General features: G+C 40.7%; 4 protein-coding genes and 1 long non-coding RNA gene across 7 annotated transcripts in view; 4 read left to right on the forward strand and 1 right to left on the reverse strand.

The window, feature by feature from the left end:
• The window catches only part of LOC145453438 (histone H2A.V), a 215,225-nt gene extending 202,455 nt beyond the window's left edge, over positions 1–12,770 (forward strand). For both annotated transcript variants that reach the window (XM_080331425.1, XM_080331426.1), the window contains exon 2: positions 11,973–12,770. In XM_080331425.1, the coding sequence (XP_080187551.1) occupies positions 12,000–12,386 (387 nt within the window). In that variant the 5' untranslated portion in view covers positions 11,973–11,999 and the 3' untranslated portion in view covers positions 12,387–12,770. The remainder of the gene's footprint in view (positions 1–11,972) is intronic.
• LOC145453444 (uncharacterized) overlaps positions 1–15,876 on the forward strand; it is a 46,319-nt gene extending 30,443 nt beyond the window's left edge. Inside the window, exon 2 of the long non-coding RNA XR_013919766.1 lies at positions 15,572–15,876. This is a non-coding gene — a long non-coding RNA (uncharacterized LOC145453444). The remainder of the gene's footprint in view (positions 1–15,571) is intronic.
• The window catches only part of LOC145453424 (carnitine O-palmitoyltransferase 1, liver isoform-like), a 76,524-nt gene that overhangs the window by 48,241 nt on the left and 4,993 nt on the right, over positions 1–23,290 (reverse strand). The window lies entirely within an intron of this gene.
• Positions 6,051–9,677, forward strand: LOC145453427 (guanine nucleotide-exchange factor SEC12-like). The gene is made up of 2 exons (XM_080331410.1): positions 6,051–6,727; positions 7,401–9,677. The coding sequence occupies exon 2, from the start codon at positions 7,464–7,466 to the stop codon at positions 8,712–8,714; it is 1,251 nt and encodes a 416-aa protein (XP_080187536.1). The 5' UTR covers positions 6,051–6,727; positions 7,401–7,463; the 3' UTR covers positions 8,715–9,677.
• LOC145453435 (serine hydrolase RBBP9-like) lies at positions 18,111–22,934 on the forward strand. The gene is made up of 4 exons (XM_080331423.1): positions 18,111–18,424; positions 20,826–20,943; positions 21,003–21,167; positions 22,706–22,934. Exons 1-4 carry the CDS (start codon positions 18,326–18,328, stop codon positions 22,879–22,881), a joined length of 558 nt encoding a protein of 185 aa, XP_080187549.1. The 5' UTR covers positions 18,111–18,325; the 3' UTR covers positions 22,882–22,934.

The raw sequence follows: 23,290 nt of genomic DNA on the forward strand, positions 1-23,290 counted from the left end.
ATTCGATTGTTAATATACAAAGTTATTTCCAATTCTCTGCTATGCTGACGATTACACCTGGCGAGTGTCAGCCGAAAATATTCGGGCTTATTTCAGTGCGAATATACTATACAATTGATGTAGATTTCGTCACACGTCGAATAAATTCTTCCAGATGTTGATTACATGGAATTATAGACTGGGCTACTCATAATTACGCCCTGCCCGTTCAAGCTAGTTCGACCGCCCGCAATCCAAGAATTTTTGAACCGGGGAGCAATAACTGTTCGTTAGGGCTCTTCAAAAATGACTTTTTTTCTCAAATCGTACTGGCTACTTGAAAAAATTGTTAGGTTACCTAATTTAGGCCTACACACAAAATTTGGTTCAATTCCAGCCAGTGACCGCTTTGCTACAGGAGAAGAAAGTTTCTATTTATTATAGAAAAATAAATAATAAAAAAAATTGAAAATTTTCTGTTCACCCCATGAAAGTGTTAGGCTGTCTATAGAAACGATGCTCACCAAATTTGGTTCAATTCCAACCACTGGAAGCGGAGTTATTGCCGTCGAAAAATTTGGATGTGAATAAAATAGTATTTACGGTGACCGATTCTTTGTTAATTTATTATAGTTGTGCTCACCGTAAATACTATTTTATTCATATCTAAATTTTTCGACGGCAATAACTCCGCTTCCACTGGTTGGAATTGAACCAAATTTGGTGGGCATCGTTTCTATAGACAGCCTAACACTTTCATGGGGTGAACAGAATATTTTCAATTTTTTTATTACTTATTATTATATATAATAAATAGAAACTTACTTCTCCTGTAGCAAAGCCGTTACTAGCTGGAATTGAACCAAATTTTGTGTGTAGGCTTAAATTAGGTAACCTAACAATTTTATTAAGTAGCCAGTACGATTTGAGAAAAAAAGTCATTTTTGAAGAGCCCTACTGTTCGTGACCAACATAGAAGAAGTATGCCCTTGGTGACAAACATCTCCATCACATCCTTGATTTTGAACGGCCTGTTGAAATCTCGCGTTATTTCAGCGTCGGATCAATGGCAAATTGTTTGTTTACGTGCACGAGTGTGTGAATTGGTTCACGCGCTCAAATTTCAAGGCAGCGAAGGTGAATTGAAGGTCAAGATTTCTGCTCCCGTGTACTTCTAGCCCAATTTACAGAGAAAATACAAAATCGGCGTTTCTACTGATTTACAAAATCTGATTTATTACTGGCAAGCTTCCACCTAATCAAAAGTTTGCCCCCTTTACGTGCAGATACGAAGCATTTATAAGATTACATTGAGTATCGTTCCCGCACAGTTCGGGAATTGAAATTTTTGAATCGATCGAAACAGATATCCTGAAAACTTTGTTTGTAATGTTATTGGCAACCACAATACTGAAGTGCGCTGGGCGATCAATGATAGCTGAATATTCCGATTACAGACTCTTGGAATGTTCGTAAAGGGTCATATATTGCAATATATTCACATTCACACTGCGACCCGCCATTTATTAGAATACATTTCCGGGTTCTGAACCACAAATATGTTACTTTTCAATACTATCGCGCCACGAAGAGGAAACCCAATCTATAGTCTGGAATTCCCGAAATTCCAATTGATTTAATGACCTTGCTTGAACTCTATTTCAATGTGGTTCGGCTGCGAAAGACTGACTGAGTTTGGGATGCTAATGGCTAACGAGTTAACGTACCATGCAAGATATAGACCTACAACAATTCGAATAGAAAAAAAAAACCTTCACAATAATCATATAATCATAATCAGCGGATTTAGTATCTTCAAGACAGTAGACGCACAAGCCTATAGTGCTACCCGTATACAGTGCGATACACGGACATAATGTGATGTAGGCCTAATACACAGATGGGAGGATATAGAAATGACCACGTATATGATTGGTTCATCTAAAATCCACCGCACCCTACTGGTAATTGCTGGTATTGATCTTGGGATATCGAGTTCAAGATATCCCTGATATTGCAGTGTTGGGATGACTCGAGTCATGACTTGACTCGAGTCAGTCTCGAGTCACCTTTTTCGTATGACTTGACTTGACTCGAGTCACTTTGGTAAAATGACTTGACTTGACTTGACTTGACTCGGCGTATCAGAAGTATGGATTGACTCGTGACTCGGAGCAAAATTCACGAGTCAATTTCAAGTCATCAAGTAATCAATGTCTGTAGAAATCACTAAATCTTGTATATGTTCGGATTGTTCGCGAAACACTGATGTAACCCGTGAGAGCGACCAATCATTCAATGATCGTGCGTTTTACTGAGCCTCCATTGTTCTCTCACAAATAAATTAACCACAAACGAATTGATCGAAGCTTACAGCTTACGTTATCGAAAACTAGTAGTAAAGTGATTTAATAGAAAATTTCTAGATCTGTTCGCCGTTCTTACCTTACCCAAACCTCTTTGTTTTATTGAAATTGAAATCGAATATAGTTGATACACCCCTCAACCATTGGCGCAGACTCGAAGTGTATCATGTCAATATGTATAAATGGGTAATGTATTGCATCTTATCAATTCGTTTCTCTAATCTCTATTAAGGCTGGCAACTATAAACTAAGGGTATGCAATTACTTACGTAGTTTAACAGTTCTGCGTACGATACAGTGCCTCATTTCGTGTATATTTAACTCTAGATTCGTTCATCGGTGCAGAATCAATGACCACTCAATCTGTAATTCAGACAGCTAGCAAAATGCAATGATGTAATCATGCTTCATACTTCGAAAAGGCAACTTGACTTAAAATGTGACTTGACTCGTTACTTGACTTGACTTGACTCGACTTGACTCGAGTCACCTCCAAAAATCGAGTGACTTGACTTGACTCGAGTCACCTTTGAAAATCGATTGACTTGACTTGACTCGAGTCAAAATGTGCAATGACTCGAAATGACTCGTGACTCGAAGGTAGTGACTTGATCCCAACACTGTGATATTGATACCCAATGTAACAGTGTTTGATCTTGATCCTTCCGGCTGTTCAGGAGCCGATACATGAGAAATAAATTTTCAGCATAACCGCACTATATTAGGATTATAAAACTTCGTTGAAAGTCGGATTTTAGCAGGATTTTTTTCAGCGAAGCATGTTAAATTACAAAGTTGCTGAATTTTAGGTACCAAACGGATTTTTTTCGAACTGGGTATTTCATACTACCAGTCGTAACCGGATTCGGGAGGAGGCAATATTCCATGATCGCAATTTCTGCTCTAACAGAAGTTATATTCAATATCACGCGTTATGTTAAAATTCCGTAATGGTCATATCCTAGCATAGGGTTAACATATTTCCGTGACCCAAATTCCGGACATTCTTTAGCGCCCACTCGTGAATTTATGAGTTATGAGCACATTGTCTGTGAATATGACGTCACACTAACAAAGTTTTGCTTATAGACCTGAAATGGTCACGATCACGATCCGGAGTATGCGGCTGTGTATTTTGTAACCGGGACCGAAACCACATTTTTTCAGCCCCTTCCCGCCCAAATAAACAATGATTTTGGACCCACCGTAGGGTAATCGATGCAACTTCTGGTGGGCTTGCTATATGCATCTGGCTTCTATATGCAGCATATGGTCGTTAAATTTTTTGAATGTCAAATAATGTTGGTTCTTCCATATATTAATATATATAGTTTGATCCTCTCTCCGCCCACATGATCAGAGTTAGCGGTAGAGCTGGTGGAGGATGATGACTTCGAAAATACAAGGAGAGTAATTGTACACCGTTAAGTCATGTTCATGTCACACCGAAAAGATTGTTATCAGCCTAATGCCGGTGCGCGCCACGGAGCTTTATAAACACACCAGATCCAGTGGTTACCAATCCTTTATGGTCGCGACTTCATCTCCAATTTGAAAATGTTCCGTGGCCCGGATCAAATTTGACGAGCTGATTGCCAAAAGAAATCAGCACCTTTGCCTATACGACCTCCACGTTTCGAACCGGTATCTCTGAATAAAGCATTTTAACGGCCTTGACCATGTTCAGGAATATACCGTTCTCCTATAATTGCGATTACAATTAGGCTTACTTCGGGCAATTAGGCTTACTTTATTTATATTTTATTGCAGTTTTGCGAGGGTCGTAGTTCAACAAATGCGATAGTAAATCGCGCGCAGCGCAAAGAAAAATATCATGTAGCATAAATATCCCCAAATTTAATGGTATTACGTTGATTACAAGTCTACGTCAAGCCGGCAAAATTTCGGCCCAAAATTAATGTTATTACGTTGATTACAAGTCTACGTCAAGCCTTCAAAATTCCGGACATTTAAGCATATTTTAGAAATTCCTCCCGGACGCAAGTTTGAACCGTGAAATTCTGGATGTGTACAGGAAATTCCGGACGTATAGCAAGTTAGCAACCCTATCCTAGCATAGCCCATTTAAAAGACGAATGACATGACTTATAATGCCTCAATGGTAATGCCACGCTAGCAATTTGTATTGCATCGTAAGTTTGGTTAGAATGTTTGCTACCGGGTTCAAAGTTCAAATATATCATTACTTTGCCGTTGAAGTTTTGAGGGGTTTTCGGCATCGTAATCGCCTTTATTAGTATGGAAATGCGATAAGCCAGGAGGAGGTCTTGGTGTTCGATAGATGATTTAAGTTTGTTTAACAAATTTCTTGTATGAACTCATTCTAATCTTCTCCAATGCTTTTATACAGCTTGGACAGCTAGACAGACCTTGAGAACCATATTTATTTCTCATTATTTCACCCTCATCTGCTTTATGGATTATGTGTATGGGGGAAGGCCAATCAGACGGATTTGAACAGAATCTGTGTCATCCAAAATCGAGCCATAATAAATATATTTGCCATAGATTCTAGGTCATCTGCTACTCCTGGTTATTTAGCTCTCAGGATACTTGAGCTACCAGATTTGTATAGTTATGAAATTAGCCAACCTGATGCATAAATTTACAAACGGAAATATCTCCCCTTACTTTAATAGCTTATTTGAGCAATCTTCCACTGTGCATGGGTATTCTACTAGATCATCGGAATCTGGTCATCATTATGTTCACCGCATGAACTCCAGACTGGAATCGGTGGTTGTTTTCGACAACATGTTGTGTGTGACAGAAGGATTTTTTGTGTGATTGAAAATTTTCATCAGTGTGACGGAAACATTTTTGCTCTGATTCAATACAGAACTATACTTACTATAGGAAACAATGTACTTGAATAGACCTGGTATGCACCGGACTTGGGTTACGCCATATATTCACTGCTGCACAAATGCAGCTCTTGCTTGCATTCATTGTAAAGCGCAAGCGCTTTATTCTGACTCTGGACTTTGGTATCGCTTTGTGACGTTAGCATAATCAATTAATCGGCGTGATCAGATGTAAATGATGGTGTGACGTTGCGCGTGCTGTTACCACCGATTCCACTCTGGCCCAACAGTCCATTGAATATATGGGCCCAAATATTTGGAATGGCGTGCCCGACAGTATCAAAAAGCTACCTCAGCATGAATTTAAAACCCAATACCTGAATTACCTTTTTTCAAATTATAATAAGATATGAGAGTATGTACCTGTACCCTTTACTTTATAAATTACACATCTATTTATTGTACAATTGAATAGTATATTCATATTGAAATGAACCCGAATATTTTCGGCTGACACTCGTCAGCAACTAGTTTATTGATTTCATATTGCTTTACCTAGTATGTTACCATGGTTACTGTCTTTGTTATATATTTGTGATTAATATTTTCTTCTATTTGTGATCATTATTTTCTTCTACGTTGCAGACTGTCCACTGTTATATTTATTTGGATAAGTGCACTCGATTACTTTGCACTGCCATGGAGGTGACGAGTAACAAGGCTTTTACAGGCCATATCGTCACCTCCAGTCAACTTTTTATGTTTGACGGAGCAATATAAATGTCTGTCTGTCTGTCTGTCTGTCTGTCTGTCTGTCTGTCTGTCTGTCTGTCTGTCTGTCTGTCTGTCTGTCTGTCTGTCTGTCTGTCTGTCTGTCTGTCTGTCTGTCTGTCTGTCTGTCTGTCTGTCTGTCTGTCTGTCTGTCTGTCTGTCTGTCTGTCTTGGAAACTGTTGTTGTATTTATTCAATTGACTAAAAGAAAATTTTAGAACATTGTAAAGGGAAACAGTATGAGATCAGTATCTCGTCATCTTACAAGACTCGGGTCAATGCACACTGTGCACGTTCAACCGAAAATGCATCATTAGATTCATTACCCACGTATCAATTATTGACGCAACTTTGAACACTTTTCGTTGATTCCCTAATTCTAATTTCTCAGAAAAAACAAGAATGATTGAAGCACAATGGAAATGGTCTCCAACTCTCTATATTTGTGATTGCATAAAAGATTCATATTGATAATGGATCAGATTGGCGAGTGCTATACATTGAAATATACCGAAAATGCATATCATTACTATTTACTATTACTACACAGCACAGCATATGTCGTCATGAGATATAGTTCTTCATACATTCCAGCACTTAATGCACAAGTTTGATGGGATCATAGCGTATGATTCTAAGCCTGTATGGAATCGGTGTCCTGTACTCACACAATTGTTTATTTCATATTTTATTAAATTACTTCAACTTGGAGAATCATCGCTGCTCACCTGTTGCTGTTATATTAGGCAAAACGTACCGAGATTCCAGCATTGCTTAGTAATATAGGTAATATTGCAATCTATACTGTACTATGAGCCGTTATTTTGATGTCAGTAAAATTGTATCAAAATTCACTCTTCACAGACACGATCTAAAAAGGTCTATAAGCAGCGAACTCAAGATATAGCATTGTCTGACGGGCAGTTATTCATTCATGCGTTTGGCACTATGGTCTGCAAGAATTCTCTTTCCCTGTTTTCAGAAGCGGCTTTAGACATAACTAGTATCCCCTATTTCAACGTTCATACACAGAAATTGACTCTAACTATTCATAGAAACAAATAGCAACTGTCTGTTATATTTTTGTGGCATATTCAGAGGCCAATCAGAGCGGATTGCTTGGAGCCGCGGTTGGGAATCACTGATCTAAACTATATAACCACCTGTTCAAACATTTTTCACTGGTGTTGTCATATTTGGTCATATTCCACCTACTAGGCCTAGAATACTTACTTGTAAATCACTACTTGTACTTTTGAGTGGAAATATATGGTGTCACTTCTACTGAAGTACCGACAACGGCTACTTTGACCACATATGTAAGACGGTACTCGCTTGTGCGCTCTAATCACTCCCATGTTTTTCAAGTATGTTGACCAATGTCCATATACTAGAATTTGTAGGCCTACTGTCATCTTTTTATATACATTTTCTTGATGAGCATCGTTGATTTGTACAGATACGAACGGATATTTAGCATCTATAATTTCTTCAAACATCGCCATTGCTGTTTTATGGCTCCATGGCATCTCTCTGCAAATTGGATTACCCACTTTACGCTTGTCAAGTTCTCGATGGGGACCACATCGTTGTTGGAGGGGGTGGTGGCGCCGCGAAAACCGGGGTCCCTAATGTCGTTGATGTGCTCATGATGCAAAAAGTGTCTGGAAAATTACAGGCCGATCCTTGCGAAAGACTAGACACTGGGGATAACTCTGTTATGAACATGTCTGTTGTTAATCGTAGTTCAGAAAACAATTTTCTTCTAGCAATTGGATTGGGAGGGACGTGTAAGATATATTCTGTCCGCAGAACTTCAAAATCGAATGAATCGGGAACAGATCGCAATGTAAGAAAACGAAAACCAAACAAAGAGTTGAAAGAAACACACAGCAATGGTGTACATAGTTTTGAATTCAATTTATTGCAAACTTTGGAGACTGATTTTAGCCCTGACGAACCGTTACAGAAAGCTGTCAGAATAAGCAAAGATTGCAAAATCCTTATCACGGGAGGATCCGATGGACATGTCAGAGCGTGGAATATACACGATTTTTCAAAGCGCTTCTTCGTAAAAGGTCATAAAGATGATGTAACAGATGTTGACATCAGTCCCGATGGAAAGGATGTCGTCTCCGTATCCCGCGATGGAACTGCCATTATATTAGATTCTGAAACTGGCTGTAAAAAGCTTGACCTTCATGTGAAATGGAATTCTCAAATGACAACGCGAAATTATCGGTTTCGCTCATGCCGCTATGGTGTTGTGGTAGACGATCAAAAATCGTATGCACTTTTCACAGCGCACGCTCCAATTCGTCCAGGTCGTCGTGCTGACACGAAAGCACCGCAAGGCTGTATAACAAAATGGGCCCGTAAAAAAGCATCCGTCGGACCATTGTGCCCTGCTATTGTGCAATATACCGGTCGAGAAGCCATCTCGTCAATGACCATCAGTTCTGATGGTGTGTTCCTTGGGCTTGGATTCATGGAAGGTTCAGTCGCGATATACATTTCATTTAGCTTGCAATGTGCAAAGCGTGTCTCGAACTATCATAGTATATTTGTGACTGGCCTTTCGTTTCTACCTCCATCAGACAACGCGATTACCGGCCCGTGTGATGCAGCTGTCGTGTCGGTTTCGGCTGATAACCAATGTAAGGTTGTAAAGCTTTCTAAAAGGACTTTGTTTCCAGTGTGGGTCGGGTTACTTCTTGTAATTGTCAGTGTTTTAGCAGCGGCGTACATCTTATTTGAACTCGGTATTATTTGAGACGGTCATGGCTGATGGGGCTGGGCAAAACCGAGCGCTTGAGTGATTCGATTTTCAATTGAGTGGTGGGCTTTTGAGTCGAGTAATTGAGTAGCACTCATCATGATGTCACAAGTATGAATGATGTGAAACCTTGAAATATGTACTTTTCATGCGACCACAAAAAATATAATGTCGGTTCTACATGACATTGAAGATATAATTGGTATTTTTCGACCGGGACAATGCTGTGTGTCGACTTCGCATGTCATGTCCACTATCGTGTGTAGCTTTGTACTACATGTTTCGTGTCTTGCGATACCATCGATCAAGGTTTCAAGGCTGCCCCAGTGGAAAATAGTATTGAAACTATAATCTCCGTTGATAAATTCACTTTTAACGGCAAAAAGTGTACAATTTCAGTACTCGAAAAAATCATCACTGCTCGAATCACATCATTAGAACCTATATACTCATTTCGGGTTTGAGTACTCTATCTTTGTGCCCAGCCCGAATGGCTGACAACGTAGCAGTTTGATCGCTAAGATTTGGATCGGTGGCGTGTGGTCTGACGGTGTTGACATTTTTTCTGATGCAAAAGAAAAACCATTTAGTGTCGAGTTACCTACACGCGAACTGTTTTTTATCAAATGATGTTATAGCAATTTGTATATAATTGGTGAAACCATGATTTTGTTTACATTAACAGAATTGTTTGCCACCTATCTGTTTTGGTGAGGTTAAGTTATTGTGGTTTCCTTTGAGTGCGCTACTTTCCTGTATCATCACAACACAATCACTTGGAAATGAGTACCCTGCAACTATCCAATGTTCTGCAGCCTCTCTGGATTATATTATTTACTACGCTATAATTAAATCGTTGGGAATGTGCATGTGCAATGATTGGAAATTGATTCTATATGGCTTTGTGTCTCAGTAATGATACTGTTGTTAAACACAGAATTATATTTATGTTTGCCCATATGCGTTGATGTCGATTCCTCAGCGGTCTGTTGGAAGGGATGTGTTGAAGAGATGTTATAATTACAGCATTATGCATCAGTGGGCAGTACATACGAAGTAATTATTCATGTATTGTTAGGAAGAAATGCGTCTTCCAGGCATCTTTTGTTTGAGACCAGTACGGCAGTTCATCTTCTTGTTGTGAATTGTGATATCGCTAGTAGTGGATTCGCTTGATCGATTTCTCTCGGTTACGTCATCACAACCAAGGCGGGGCCTCTTATTTCATTGAAACTCTCTCTTCATTTCTGCGGCAGTTGCCGTGGCGTGCGGTTCTCGTATTTGGGGTATTCAAGGTAGTTGTACTTATACGTCGCAGCACACGGCCTGATTTTGTGAGGAGAGCGCGGGTCCTTGCTTTAGCTAGCATACGTACTTTCATTGTATGTCGTACTGGTCGATTAGAAGCAATGCTAATAAGCCGACGGTGTGTCGAAATTACCGTGACGAATTACGCTATTCGTTCGCTATTTCATCATACGCATGAGCAGTTGAGCACGGTAAATGTATGTAACACTGTAACAGTCCTGTAGCATTCTCAGGAAACCAACAATAAGACGTGAATTGAAATGAGAGCACAGCTCACAAACGGCATTTCATTGTATTTAGAAAACTAGATTAGTACTTCAGTTTGTGTCAAGTCCAGAATGGTAATGTCCATGCGGCGTGTGCTCGAAGCTTGGCTTCACACTATACAGGAAAACCAGAAATAAGATGAGACTAGAGCATAGAAATATTTCTAGAACTAGATCAGAATTAGATGATTGCCATTGCACTATATTTACATTTATCTAGTCCAAGTCCGCGCGGGATTCTTCTTTTCGATCTGTTTTCTTCGCGCCGAAATCAGTTTTCGAACGAAGGCGGGAAGGAAAACGGATTTCGCGCAGTTACTAGAGCGTGATCAAGCGCATTATCTCAGCGTGTGACGTAGTAATGCGCATGCGACCGCACCGAGTGTGAATGTGCGGCGCGCGTCAGTTCATTCAGGAAGTCCGTTAGTTGCGTGTGCGGCGCGCGGTCGGGTTTTGCTTTGTGCGGGGCACGAAAAAGTTCGTTTCTGTTCAGATCGGGTTGTAATGGCGGATTATATAGTGTGCGGCGCGGCTGCTAGTGCTAAAACGAATTACGAGCTTTGGTTGATGCTTAGCTTCTAACCCGAAAGGCAGCGAGTTCAAAGCGTTTCATCCGTTCTAGTCTTGTACGCGTACTATAAAGACAGTGCTAGAAGTCAATAATATTTCACTGTCAATAATATTATTCAATTGTGAATCTAAGTTCTGTACCTTCAGAAATCGCTTGTAACACTTGGCCGTAAATATCCGCGATTATTTCAATATGAATTCATTATTCGATCGTATATTGAAGTTCTGTACCTCCGAGAGTCTTATTAAGTAGGCTACTAGACGTATTGTTTATGTGGGTGTCCTGCAAGTCATGCGCGGACTGCATGCAATGAATTAGAATATTTCCCTGTAATAATTGAGTATTGCTGGACCATACCGTTACTTGGCCTGATATTTGTAAATGTGATTATTGGTTCAAATCTAATGCATTTTATCAGTCCATTGGTATGCCGAGATATGGTATTGTTATGTTAAGGAATAGTGAATTTGAACAGCTTCTTGGAGCCTTGGAGGTACAGAACTTCGATAAACAATTGAATAGTATATTCCTATTGAAATGAACCCGAATATTTTCGGCTGACACTCGTCAGCTGACGATTACCCCTGACGAGTGTCAGCCGAAAATATTCGGGTTCATTTCAATATGAATATACTATTCAATAATAGTGAATTTTCGCCACAAATGGAACGTGGTTTGCTTCAACAACACGGAGTGACAATTAGCAGCTAGATAAGTGGGCTAGTGTTTTGAAACCCAATCCAACGGAATTACTTTTGTGTCATCTTTAAATCCAGTCCAATAGTAGGTTGAATTCTGATCAAAAGTCGCATAAAATTCGAAAAGTATCAGGTAATATATTTCCCAAATGCAGCTTTACAATATCGTAAATCTGAAAGTCCGATAAGAAATGAAATTAGGAGTTATATCCAGCTTCAAACTAGTCATAAAAGTGTTCAAAAGTGTGTGAAAGTGTCAGAAATTTAATATAAAATGTTAATAATATAATTTGATATCCAGCTTCAAAATCTACAAGTATCATCTTTGACAAGTAGGTGGTGCGGATTGTTTTCAAAGTGTTTAATGAAACATCTGCTAATTGCATAATTAATTATCTGTTGTCCTTCGCAGTCTGTATCATTAAATTTTAGACTAAGAATGGCTGGAGGAAAAGCAGGCAAAGACTCTGGAAAGGCCAAGGCAAAAGCAATCTCTCGATCTGCTCGCGCCGGCCTCCAGTTCCCCGTTGGTAGAATCCACAGGCATCTGAAGAGCCGGTCCACGTCCCACGGACGTGTAGGTGCAACTGCCGCTGTGTACAGTGCCGCGATACTGGAATACCTCGCAGCTGAAGTGTTGGAATTGGCTGGAAACGCCAGTAAGGATTTAAAAGTGAAGAGAATCACGCCGCGTCACTTGCAATTGGCTATTCGTGGTGACGAAGAGCTCGATTCCTTGATCAAAGCCACAATTGCTGGAGGTGGAGTGATACCGCACATCCATAAGTCTCTCATCGGCAAGAAAGGTCAACAAAAAGCTCCATAAATCTACACTATGGACAACACTATAGGAAGGAGTTAGCTTTTTCTTGATTGACAATTGATCGGACCACCATTCCAAAATACAATGGATCGCACACTGGCTTGCGGTCCATCACATTTTTTTACTGCAGAACCACTTTTTACTGCCCGCATCAACAACCACCTCTCGGGCAGTCCAGATTATGTGGACGACAAACACAATCTCATAGTTTGTATCTGGTTTTGGTATTTTATTCCCATGTGCCTGCAGTTTTGATGTCCACACCTTGCCTTGAGTCTGTTCTTTGAACTCAATGGGTGCTGGTCACGCTGACTTGCATAAGTTGTTGGTAACTCTCATAACAGAATGTTTGTTTGGTAAATACATTTGAGAATGTTGATGATTGTATATTGACGTGTCGGTGTGGACTTTATTGATCAAACAAGAATGGCTCGGTGTTTTACATGAAAACAGCTGTCTGTCACAGGGTTTTTTCGTTAGGTTAGAGCAGGGGTGGGCAAACTTTTGAGTTTGCGGGCGGCATTCAACATCTGAATCCATTCGCGGGCCGCACTTTATAAAATTGGGTTTATAAACCAAAACGCAATATTGATATTTGATTATATAGTGAGGACATGGAGATAATATATGTGCTTATTTAAAACAAGCCAAACATTGCTTTGAAGATATCGTACACGCGTCAGAAACATACAGTGGCGTGAATTCATTGACTGGTGGACCTCAATAACCAATTTGTCAAAACTATAGAGATGAAAGTCGGTTGGCCCGATTCTTAGAACAGGATTGAAATTTGAATCTGTGAGCAGCGATCTGTTCATAGATTTACTAATTCCACTTTTAGTTCAGTTCCAGGACACTGCTGACAGCATCATAACCATGTTAGCTTCAAACACGCTTCTACTATATGTGTAGATAAAATATAAATGCCCCCATTCTACGCATACAGACCACGAATCTACTTAAGACACGGCCGAATCGTTTTTTTATAAGCACATCACTGAAATAATTAAAAATGGAGTGGCCAATCTGAAGTCCCACTGGTGATACAAATTATGTCAATCTCGTTGCAGCTATCCCGCTGTGATATTAAGTATTTACGTTAGATCAGTGGTTCTCAAACTTTTTAAGACACGCCTCCCCCTTATGATGGTGAAAGATTTCGCGTCCCTTTATCGTCATATCACAAAACGCAACTGGGATGCTAGCAAACCTAACGGGTAGTTTGATGGCATGGACGGTTACGACTGTGGATGAGAGATTTTTTAAATATGTAATTCAGACTAATTAAAGACCTATAACCATGAATTGGATGTAAACCGCGCGGAGCGCGAAACATATTTTCAGTTGAGCTTTGTTTCGCGCCCCTCTTCTGATGCTCTCAAGCCCCCAAGGGGGGTACGCCCCCCAGTTTGAGAACCACTATCTTAGAATTTCACCATGAAATATACTAAGAAAAAGTCCCTGCACTAATTCGATTTTTAGTACGCATTTAATCAATATTTAAAAAAAGTTTCTATAGACTCGCGGGCCGCACAGAACGGTGTTGCGGGCCGTAGTTTGCCCACCCCTAGGTTAGAGGCTACATTCAAGATACGCATTGGTGGCAGTGTGTTCGAATGAAATGGGCTTGGCGACAAATTTGGACTGGTAAATTTTTGTCTTTTCGAGATTAGAATAGTAGCTACTGTTTTTTCCAGATTGGATTAGAAATACACTTACGGATTTGAATAAAATTTCTAATTAGAAAGCAATACAACCTAGATCGCATTCAGTTCATGTCAAATCAGAGTTCAGGCTTGGCTTGTTTGCATGATGCAGCTCTTATGCAAACTAGATACACATTTTGCCCTGAGCAGTCCGATTGGACAACTTGAACAATCTAATCATCTGCATCGAATTGCCTTCGCGAATCCCAAATCCCATCATGGTTTTTAAAAATGATAAGCCTGCATATCGGTCAATATATGGCCCATTTTTTCAACTTCATGATAGAAAATGGAGTCTACCCAAGCTATCTAAAAAAAGCCAGAGTAGTCCCTGTACACAAAGCTGGGGATAGAACTAATGTCACCAACTACCGTCCGATATCCGTTCTCCCATGCATCGGGATTGTATTCGAAAAGTTGCTCCTCTCCCGCCTGTCCTCATTCCTCGCCAAAATGTCTGTCATTTCCCCTCAACAATTTGGCTTCCGAAACAAACACCAAACCGCTCATGCCCTCCTAACAGTGGCCGAACAGTACTATGATATCTCAGAAAAGCGAAATGTGGGATGTAGCATTTTTCTCGACCTAAAAAAAGCGTTTGACTGCGTAGATCATAAAATTCTCATCTCGAAATTGGCGCGTTACGGACTTCGGGGCCCACAACTTGAGCTCATGAAAAGTTACCTCACTGGACGCCAACAAATGGTTGCGATCTCAGACACCTTGTCCTCTCCTCACCCGGTGACCTGTGGTGTGCCCCAGGGCTCAGTACTTGGACCGGTCCTTTTCACCTTATATGTCAACGACATTTTTGAAACCTCCTCATTGAACACCACACTGTTCGCTGATGATACTCACCTCCTCTCTTCCGCATCTTCGACGGCAGAGCTGGATGCCCTGACTGGTGACCAAATGCCCAAAGTCCATGAGTGGACGGCCCAGAACAACCTTTGCATAAACGCCTCGAAATCGCAATTGCTGACAGTAAATTCAAAAAATAACCTAACCGTTAATATCGCTGGTCAGCCCGTTTCCAACACAGATAATGCCAAATATCTCGGAGTTTTACTGGACTCGAACATGTCCTGGAAGAGTCATATTCAGTCCCTAGAAACTAAATTATCACCGAAGTGCGGCCTGTTCTACAGCCTTGGGCGCTTCATGCCAGCATGGGTTCTTCTGATACTCTTTAAATCCTTAATCCAATCGAAGTTACATTATGGCATCCTCTGTTGGGGGGCTGCCAGTAAAACTGCACTCAAGCCACTGCAGAAACTACAGCATAAAGTACTCCGAATCATAGCTAGGGCTCCAAAGGGGCCTGGCTGCCCATCCAATAAGTCGCTGCTGAAGAGATTTGGCGTCCTAAACATAGAAGATATGCGGAAACTAGAAATCGCCAAGTTTATGTATCAGTTTCACTGCGGTCGTTGCCCTGAATATTTCAATGACTTCTTTACCTCTGAATCAAAAGCGCACAAGTACAACACACGCGCGTCCACGTCGTCCAAATATCATATGATCGACCGAAAAGATCATCGCTCCATCAAATATGCCGGACCTGATGTGTGGAACAGTATCCCGCCGGCCATCCGACAGTCGACGAGCATGTCCACATTCAAGTCGAAATACAAGCAATTACTACTAAATAAATACAGTCCATCCTCAAGATTACCGGACCACGACTGACCTATCGATCTCGCTTCCCATGACATGCCGCCCTATTTCTTGTCGCTTTCTTTTTCTATACTGTATTCTTTACTTTCATTCAGTGTGCATGCCTCCTCTTTACTACGCCTAGGCCAAGGTGGGTGTCCGATTCCATTGACAAATCCAAGTCGCTTCGACATCTTCCTGTCTATTCATTGTATCGCATTTTTTGTGGTGTATTGAACTGATAAAATTGCTAATAAACCAATGATGATGATGATGATGTCCACATTCAAGTCGAAATACAAACAATTACTACTAAATAAATACAGTCCATCCTCAAGATTACCGGACCACGACTGACCTATCGATCTCGCTTCCCATGACATGCCGCCCTATTTCTTGTCGCATTCTTTTTCTATACTATCTTCTTTACTTTCATTCAGTGTGCATGCCTCCTCTTTACATCGCCTAGGCCAAGGTGGGTGTCAGATTCCATAGACTACTCCTTGTCGCTTCGACATCTTCCTGTCTTTTCATTGTATCGCATTTTTTGTGGTGTATTGAACTGATAAAATTGCTAATAAACCAATGATGATGAATTAGATTTAGTCAAATTCCGGGGTCTCAAGTTGGCTTTGCTTCCCTAGTTTTAGATGACGCCGTGGCCGCGTCATCAGCAATTGGGGTATTCAATGTCTTTCCAAGTAGGCCTTATTTGACGGGACCTCGTAAAATGACATTCCACACCTATCGTGACAAGATTTACTGTTATCAATTCACGCTTGGCCCTTGCTTTCGACGGGGAGCCGCAGAAAATGTTCTGGCGGGCTGCGACCAAGCTGCATTCCAACTGAGGTGGAAGTGAGTAACTTGCGGTGAACACTGTCAAGAACACTGTGAACAGTCACTTCAATATGGCATGTCTTGAGATCGAACGATTGGACTCCTGAAATTAAATTAACGGTGTGCACTGTGCAAATGACGATTGTGATCTGGCTGAAACTCTTGCAGTGACAAATTCGCTTTTCATATTGATGATAGTCTCATTCTGGCATACTGCATATTCCGGGTACGGTAGCTGCGATAAACTCAAGTATCAAGGTATTTTTACCAACGATTCTCGCTGGTCCAACCCCTGGGCAGGGCCAAATCGTGCGATCCGATTCCGAGTATCACTCAATATAACAGAATGAGATTACAATCAACGAGATTACAAGGTACACAATGCGATGTAATGAACGGAATCACAGATAGGATAGTAGGATGCCGAAACGACCACTTGATTTATTGGTCCCTATAATCTCGCATCCACCTCGGCCTAGTGCCTGATGTTAGACTTTATTCGGTTGCCTTCCTCATTATAGACGCTCTGTCTTCTTCTTTAGATTCGCTTCCACAAGTATTTCCATCATCTGGTTTTCTGTCGCCGTAATAGCGAGTGACAGGGGATAAGGAGCGTAGACCAACGTCATACGCTACTAACTGGAATCGAAACAGTATTGCCGGCTCAGCTAGAAATTGTGGAGGTTGTGAATAGGGCTGGGCAAAATCGAGTACCTGAGTGATTCGATTCTGAATCACGTAAAATGCTTCGAGTCGAGTCGAGTATTCGAGTATCACTCATAATGACGTCACAACAGAATGTACGATGCCAAATATGAACCTTTTATGCCACGGCGAAGAAGATAATGCCTGTTATCTGTCACATTAACGATACTTCGGTATTTTTTCGTCCATACCGATTTCATTTCACTTCTTGACAATGTTGTGGGATGATCATGACTTCGGAAATGTGTTATTTCCAGTAACGTTCGTAGCTTTGTACTATGTCTCTATGCTGCGATACGGCCAATCAAGGTTTCAAGGCTTCATCAGTGGAAAATAGTATCGAAACTATAATTCTCGTTAGCAAATTAACTTGCAATTGCTAGGAGCATATAATTTCAGTACTCGAAAAAATCGTGTTTTACTACTCGACTCGAATCATTAAAATTAATACTCGATTCAGATTCGAGTACTCGAATCATTGTGCCCAGCCCTAGTTGTGATATAACGAATCGATGGTAAAAGAGGGAGAAAGGTATTAAAAGGATCATTATTATCGTTTATGACGACAAAGACGAAAGCCTGGGTGGCTCAGCTCTGAAGACTTTGTCAATTGTCATATCGAGCCTCCCGTCAACCTTGCATGTCGCATTTCACCGTTACATTTCTGTAGTGTAACGCTGATGTGTAATATATACGAATAAAGATTCTGTCTCTCTATGATTATTGACATCCCTCGCTTTCTTCGGCCTCGTTTTTTCTCTCGCCGTCGCTCACGCAAGTCCCGTCGCCAGTTTAGATAGCAACGGGGTTGTTTGTATGTTTGAGAATTGAGATATGAATTGAGAGATGATGTTTGTCGTCTACTATCGTCATTTACACCAGGCCAGTTTCTTCATTTTTATTCCGTAACTTCCGAATTGTAGCACGGCGCATTTCTAGGCTCAAGATTGACTCGTCTGTCACTGTGCGAGTGTGCGTGTGCGGTGAATTGATAGTTATTGTAGCCGTTTCACGCATTTGCCAGACAGTAAAGAAATGGCTCGCGATGTTGTGATTGTGCCTGGTAACGGTGGCGGGGATGTATTCAGCGATGGCTTGTGGTATGGTTGGCTCAGAAAGAAACTTCTAGAATACGTGAGTATTCAGGTTTGACTAGCTTTCTCCGGTGTACTGCGCGGAATTCGACCTTACTTCATTTTCTGGCCACCGACGTTCACTACGAGACCTTCATCGATTGGTCCATGTCGAATTGCCGACTCATGTACGTATAAACGACTCACTACGGAGCAATTCAAAGATTTTGCTAATCTGGTATGACACAGACAGACACGAGACACAAATTACAAAACCTTGTTGTTGAGGGCACTCTGTACACAGGCTACCTATGCCACAGTTGTCTAACTCTAAGGATGTAACCTATCAATTAGTCGGGAACATTTGTTATCAGGAACGCGAATATAGGCTACGTTGTATTTGCAATCATTGACTATTGAGGTGTGTAGAATATTTGAGAGTGGTCGCTTTTTTCGAATTGTTCTCCGCGAGACGGTTTAGGCGTAGGCGTTTATTGGCGTTATTAAGGCGAAATCACAATAATTCCGGTTGAAATTAAGCTTTTATTGAGTAAAATTCACCGATGGCTGCTGATACATTCGTGATTTGTGGTACGGTGTTGTACGATGTATCAGTTTCATTGCGGTCACAGTACGACAAATTTCAACTACTACTTCGCCGTGGAATCAAAATCGCACAGCTACAACACACGCGCGTCCTCGAAAAACAACTACAATATGATCAGGACGGAATACAAGAAAACGCATCGCTCTATCAAGTATGCCGGACCTGTATTGTGGAACAGTATATCTCGCCGGCTATCGGACAGCCGTCGAGCATGTCCAATTGCACACTGTCCACATTCAAATCGAAATACAAGCAATATCTACTAAATCAATACTAGTCAGCCCTCGATATCACCAAGCCACAATTTGATATATCGACCTCGCCTACCGACACATGCAGCATTCATTTTTGTCGCTTACTTTTATGTCACCCATTCTCAAATCCAGTGTGCAATTGTGCATGCCTCTTATTTACTTTGAAGTAGGCCAAGGTGGGCGTCTGATCAAAGGACTACTCCAAGTCGTTTCGGCACCCTCATATCTTTTGATTATATCGCAATCTTGTGGTGTACTGATTTGATAGAAATTATAATGATGATGATGCTGATGATGAATATCATAAAAGTCCCGTAATATTGGATAATATTGATCACTTCTTGTTTCGGCGTCCTCGTATCTGTTCTTTTCATTGCATTGTGTAATGTAGTGTATCCCCGGACCCCGTATCGTATTTTACATTGTGTGTGTCTCGAACGGATGACAAGATCTGACGATTATGTGCATTGTGCAACGATGTCGCGGTATTTTCGTACAGCGCATTTATAAAATATATACCGTGTGGTAATAAATGGGTCGGACTGGGGCCTGTTTCTTGCTCTACAGTACATTTATTACGGCATCCATGTGCCAGCAACCAGAGATGAGATAAGAGAAGAGGCGGTCAAGCACGAGTGATATGGTCAATTGGTCATGCACGGTTGGGCAAGACATGACGTCATGCCTTACTACTTTACACTTACAGGGAAGCATCATCACTACGGCAAGTTTTTGTTGCAGTTAAATCCGTGGAAAGTTGCATTTATTTTTGACAAAAGTTGCAGTAAAAAGTTGCATTTATTTTTTCACAAAATTTGCACTAAAAGGTCACATTTTTCCCGGTTGACTAAAAAAAAAGTCAACTTCCCAGTTCCGCAATCCTGAAATACAGTTTTCCATCCGCATTCTCTATTGATTGACTAAAAAAATAAGGTCAATTTTCCGGCTCAGCTTCCGAAATACCGATAAGAGTGTTACTTCAGTTCTGATTTACGGTATTTCAGTCGAATTTGGCCGTGTATTTCACCAAAATCAAAAATACTTCCATGAAAAATCGAAAAAGTTGCAAAATGTTGCAAAAAGTTGCCTGAAAAAAAATGGACAAAAGTTGCAAAAAATTGCACTATAAGATTCCTTCAAACAGCTTAAAACAGCATTCTACATATCTTACGAGTATTTAGGACGCTGCCGGAAGCTGTAAAAAAAGTTGCAAAAACTTGCCCTAATCATCACAATAACCCTCGTAACAGGGCCTACGATATTCACGGCCTTACCTAGTACATATGGTAGGCCCCGGTCGCGCTTTCTCGTGGCGTAAATGTCTGTTTTGGTGACATTTTTGAGGTCAGGTTATACTATGGCTACGGGCTAGGTAATGGTTTGATTAGAAATGATGTCATGTATTAGGCAGGGGCTAGGTTGCGTTGGCTAGCACTGACAAGGTTAGTTAGGGTCGAGATGGACCTGAATCTGACTCAAAAGATTGCCGAGGTTTAATTGTCGGCTAAATAGAAAACATTTGGTCTTCGCCCTGAATGTTGGGTAGCGATAAGATCGTGCAAACTGCAACAATATTGACTTGTTCAACATTCATCTTTCAGGATTCTGAGCTTACTGTCAAACTAGAGCCTATGCCGGATCCAGTCGTGGGGAGAGAGTCTATTTGGATACCGTTTATGCGTGATAACTTGAAACTAGGAGAGAATTCTATCATTGTCGGTGAGTTGATACTTGGTACTGTTGATTATGCTAAATGCCGATAACCTATTTCTCCTCAGGCCACAGTACAGGGGCCGTGGCCGCTGTCAGATTTTGCGAGCAGTACAAAGTCCACGGAGTCGTGCTGGTTGGAGCTTACACGACTGACTGTGGGCTGGAAAACGAAAAATTAGGCGGATATTTCGACCGTCCATGGCAATGGAGCAAAGCCAAGCAGAATACCGGTAGGTTATAGTGTCGGAGACCGTTGACCTAATGTAATCGATTGCTGAATTGGCCATTTCTCGTTTCAAAACACAAACCCACAATCATCATCATCATCATTGGTTTATTAGCAATTTTATCAGTTCAATACACCACAAAAATGCGATACAATGAAAAGACAGGAAGATGTCTCTCGGAGGTACAGAACTTCAGTGTACGATTGGATTGAACTAATCCCTAATATATTCGGCTGATACTCGTCTGATGGGGTAATCGTCAGCAACTATAATAGAGAATTCAAAGGAACTTTGATACGATATCAATATATTATTCAATTATATACTGACTCAAAAGGATTCAAAAGACTTCACTGTAAATCAGTTGATTGGAAATAGGTGTATTAACCTAATTTCCACAATATACATTATAAATCCACGGGAGCAAGATGTGTTCATTCATAAAATTTCCACCGTAATAGCGTATACATAGGGTGTGAATCAGGTGTAAACTACACTTTCAGCTAGCAAATTATGCTTTCACACCCCTTTTCATGGGTGAAAGGGAGTCAAATGCACCCATCATTATGGAGATATAACCCAGGGGTGATAGGTTCTGTTTCCGCGTGTTCCACCTTTTCAGGATTTCTAGAGGTGGTACGTGATAACATAACCCGTTACACCCCTGCGATGTATCTCCATAAGAATGGGTGTATTTGACTCGCTTTCACCCATTGGAGTAGGTATGAGTGTGAAAACACAATTTTGTACCTTTAAGTGCTGTTTACGGGACTCGCACCCTAAACGATGTTGGAAATCGTGGAAACACCATTTTCGTTTACGCTTTTGGTAAATCATCATCATCATCATCATCAGTGATTTATTAGCAATTTTATCAGTTCCATACACTACAAAAATGCGATACAATGAAAAGATAGGAAGGTGTCGAAGCGACTTGGAGTAGTCTATGGAATCAGACACCACCTTGGCCTATATAGGCTATGTAAAGAGGAGGCATGCACACTGAATGAAAAGTAAAATAAGATAGCATCGAAAAAAAGCAAGCGACAAAATTGGGGTGGCATGTCATGGAAGGCGAATCGATGGTCATAAAACTGATGGTAAAAGTTGTAATAGCTGACGTCTTGACGTATGACTGATGCCATTAGCTCAGTATGAGCTGGATCGTGCCAAGCAGACTCGAAAAACTGGAATCTTTCAGATTTATTAAATTATATTGGAATTAGATTAGAGTGATAGGAACACCGGCATTTTTCAAATTAGAATAGAATTAGAATGACTGAAACTTGGAAATTGAATCAAGTTCAGTTCATATCAAATCAGAATTGAATTTCATCAGCATAAGAATGGAAAAATGTCTGTACAGCAAGTTTTGCTAGTTTCGCACTATACAGTTCTCCTGTAGCATTTCCACGAAAACCAGAAATTAGATTAGATTTGAATGACAGCATGTATTTGAGTGGATAACTCATAAATGAATGCATAATTGTAGATGATTAAGCATATATAACACAACCAAATAACCCAAAATAAACGTTCAGAGTGGATCTCACAGTTCGGATCCCGGGACGACCCGCATCTGAGTTGGTATGAACAAGTCGAAGTGTCCGTCGGATTGGAGACGGATTTTCACCGATTTGAGGACCGCGGCCATTTCACGGAGCCATATTTTCCCGAACTAGTCACGTTACTCAAAGGAAAGCTGATGAAAAAATGAGATACTGTCCGATACTGTACAATCGCCAATATGAATACAATCGATGCAATTTATGTTGGTCCGTGTTATGATTAGGGCTTGGCAAAATCGCTTAAGACACACAGAATGTTCATTGAGATATTCAAGACACAATGCTATCTAAATTAACAGATAGAAGGATGCCGAAACGACGGCATCATCTCGTATCCACCTCGGCCTGGTGCCCGATGTTAAACTGTATTATATCACCATTTTATTAAATTTTTCATCAAATCAATACACCACAAGATTGTGTTATAATGAAATGATAGGAGGGTGTCTTTAATCAGACACCCACCTTGGCCTACAGCATGTAAATAAGAGGCATATACCAGAGATGAGCGGATTTGGAATTTCTATGTCCTAATCCAATCCAAATCGGAAACTTAAA

The sequence above is a fragment of the Botryllus schlosseri genome, chromosome 13 (assembly GCF_051294905.1).
Source record: "Botryllus schlosseri isolate E-star chromosome 13, Bs_hap1, whole genome shotgun sequence".
Taxonomy (NCBI): Eukaryota; Metazoa; Chordata; class Ascidiacea; order Stolidobranchia; family Styelidae; genus Botryllus; species Botryllus schlosseri.